A 1,773-nucleotide genomic window follows, 5' to 3' on the forward strand; every position below is an offset into this window, starting at 1 on the left:
TACATAAATTTAAACTTTTATTTATTTACATAATGAGAACCCCATTTCTGTTAAATCGGTTTGGAAAGGAGTCGGTTTATGGACCTAGTAATATATGTATGTTCAATATAAGAATTACCTATTTATTGTATTTAAATCCACAATTTGCAGAGTCCAACCAAGATGTGTATGAAGTTGTGTGCTGCAGTCACTGCGAAATCTTCCAAAAACAACTAGAATCATTGAATGCCAAGGTCGACAAGCTTCAAGGGGTAGTGGAAACTCAGAACGCTGCAATTATGGATGCAATAGCTGGGCAGAAGGTGGCTACTGAGCAACTGGTTCGCCAAGAATCACAGAAGGCACCAGTTGTAAAATACTTCCCGATATGTAACATATCAGAAATGCAGCAGTTGGAAAATAAGATAACATGTGACAATAGAGATGTCTATGTATGTACATATATATTTTAAAACACATTAATTTTATTTTTTTTTATTAATAACGGCGTTCACTTCTACCATTTTTTCAGAAAACTGCCATTTCTTCTATACTTCAATTTAACGTAAAAAATATAACACTGGTCATAAGGAGTGATGTTATTAATGCTTTAAATGTCGATGGATCGCATGGTAAAGTTGGACTCAAATCTTTTAAAAACTTTTACCACACGCTTACAGGTATTAAAGAATTTTTTTTTTTAACTCATAAACTGATTTAGTTAAATTTTATATTTAAACTTTCAGGAGCTATAGCGAAGTTGCCTTTGAAAGGATTGACGCCAGAAGAGTCTCTAAGGAAAGCCTTGCAATTTGAGAAATCAAAACATTTTAAAAAAATATATAGACAAAAAACCAAAATGATTCTTTAAATTAAGGGATTTTTAACTTATAACCTAAGACGAAATGGATAAATGAAATGGATTTAATTTTTAACGTATAACTTAAAACGAAATAGTTCAAATGAAATGAATTTAAAAATTTTACTTTTAAAAAGTTATTGACAAACCAAAATGAATCTTTAAGTTAACGTATTTTTAACTTATAACTTAAAACGAAATGGTGCAAATGAAATGAATTTAAACATTTTACATTTAAACAAGTTATAGACAACAAACCAAAAAAAAACATAAAACTATAAATTTACGCATTTTTAACTTATAATTTAAAACGAAATGGTACAAATGAAATTAATTTAAAAATTTTACTTTAATTTAAAAGTGCATGTGATTTTTTGAGTTTAAATTATAAATTAATGTACTAATCAAATGTGATAAGTTTTTTTTTTTTTCTTAAAACGAATTTAAGATGTGATCTCCTTTTAAAAACAATCCTACCTGTACCTTGTAAGATAGGATAAATAATTCTAAATTGAAGTGCCTTAGTTTTTAATTTAACTAAAAAATAATAATTTAAAATTTTTATTGAATCTCCCACGATTTTTACTGAAAAAGGCTGTAAACAAGCGAATATGTACGAACCTAAATGAATTTTTCTGGTTTAAATTACAACTGTAAAGTAATGATTACTAAGTAATTCCAGTAGTATAGTGTATTTTCAAAATAGCACCATTGATCTTGCCAGATTTAATTCATTTGTGTCTAAGTAAGATAAACTATATTAGCATTAAAAATAATTAAACATTTATTTACTTAAACACAACAGAATTAATCGGGAAAAATAAATTGTGCTAATATTTTTGTGCTATTTGTGATAATATATTACAAAAACCTTTGCAAATAAATTTTATAAAAAAAATTAATCAATAAAGACTATATAAATGAATTAAGAACTG

General features: G+C 26.5%; 1 protein-coding gene across 1 annotated transcript; it reads left to right on the forward strand.

Moving 5' to 3' along the window:
* Window positions 1-126: 126 nt before the first annotated feature.
* LOC108356276 (uncharacterized) lies at window positions 127-907 on the forward strand. Its single transcript, XM_017607395.1, has 3 exons — window positions 127-431; window positions 512-659; window positions 726-907. The coding sequence occupies exons 1-3, from the start codon at window positions 279-281 to the stop codon at window positions 848-850; spliced, it is 426 nt and encodes a 141-aa protein (XP_017462884.1). The 5' UTR covers window positions 127-278; the 3' UTR covers window positions 851-907.
* The last annotated feature ends 866 nt before the right edge of the window (window positions 908-1,773 follow it).

Source organism: Rhagoletis zephyria, unplaced genomic scaffold, assembly GCF_001687245.7.
Source record: "Rhagoletis zephyria isolate East Lansing unplaced genomic scaffold, Rhagoletis_zephyria_1.1 Rzeph_scaffold_56357, whole genome shotgun sequence".
Taxonomy (NCBI): Eukaryota; Metazoa; Arthropoda; class Insecta; order Diptera; family Tephritidae; genus Rhagoletis; species Rhagoletis zephyria.

Bases quoted from the DNA above. Each gene is read 5' to 3' on its own strand.
- LOC108356276 (XM_017607395.1), top strand. From the start codon at position 279: ATGGATGCAATAGCTGGGCAGAAGGTGGCTACTGAGCAACTGGTTCGC. The intron at 432-511 runs GTATGTACATAT...CCATTTTTTCAG, and splicing joins GTGACAATAGAGATGTCTAT to AAAACTGCCATTTCTTCTAT. The intron at 660-725 runs GTATTAAAGAAT...TTAAACTTTCAG, and splicing joins CTTTTACCACACGCTTACAG to GAGCTATAGCGAAGTTGCCT.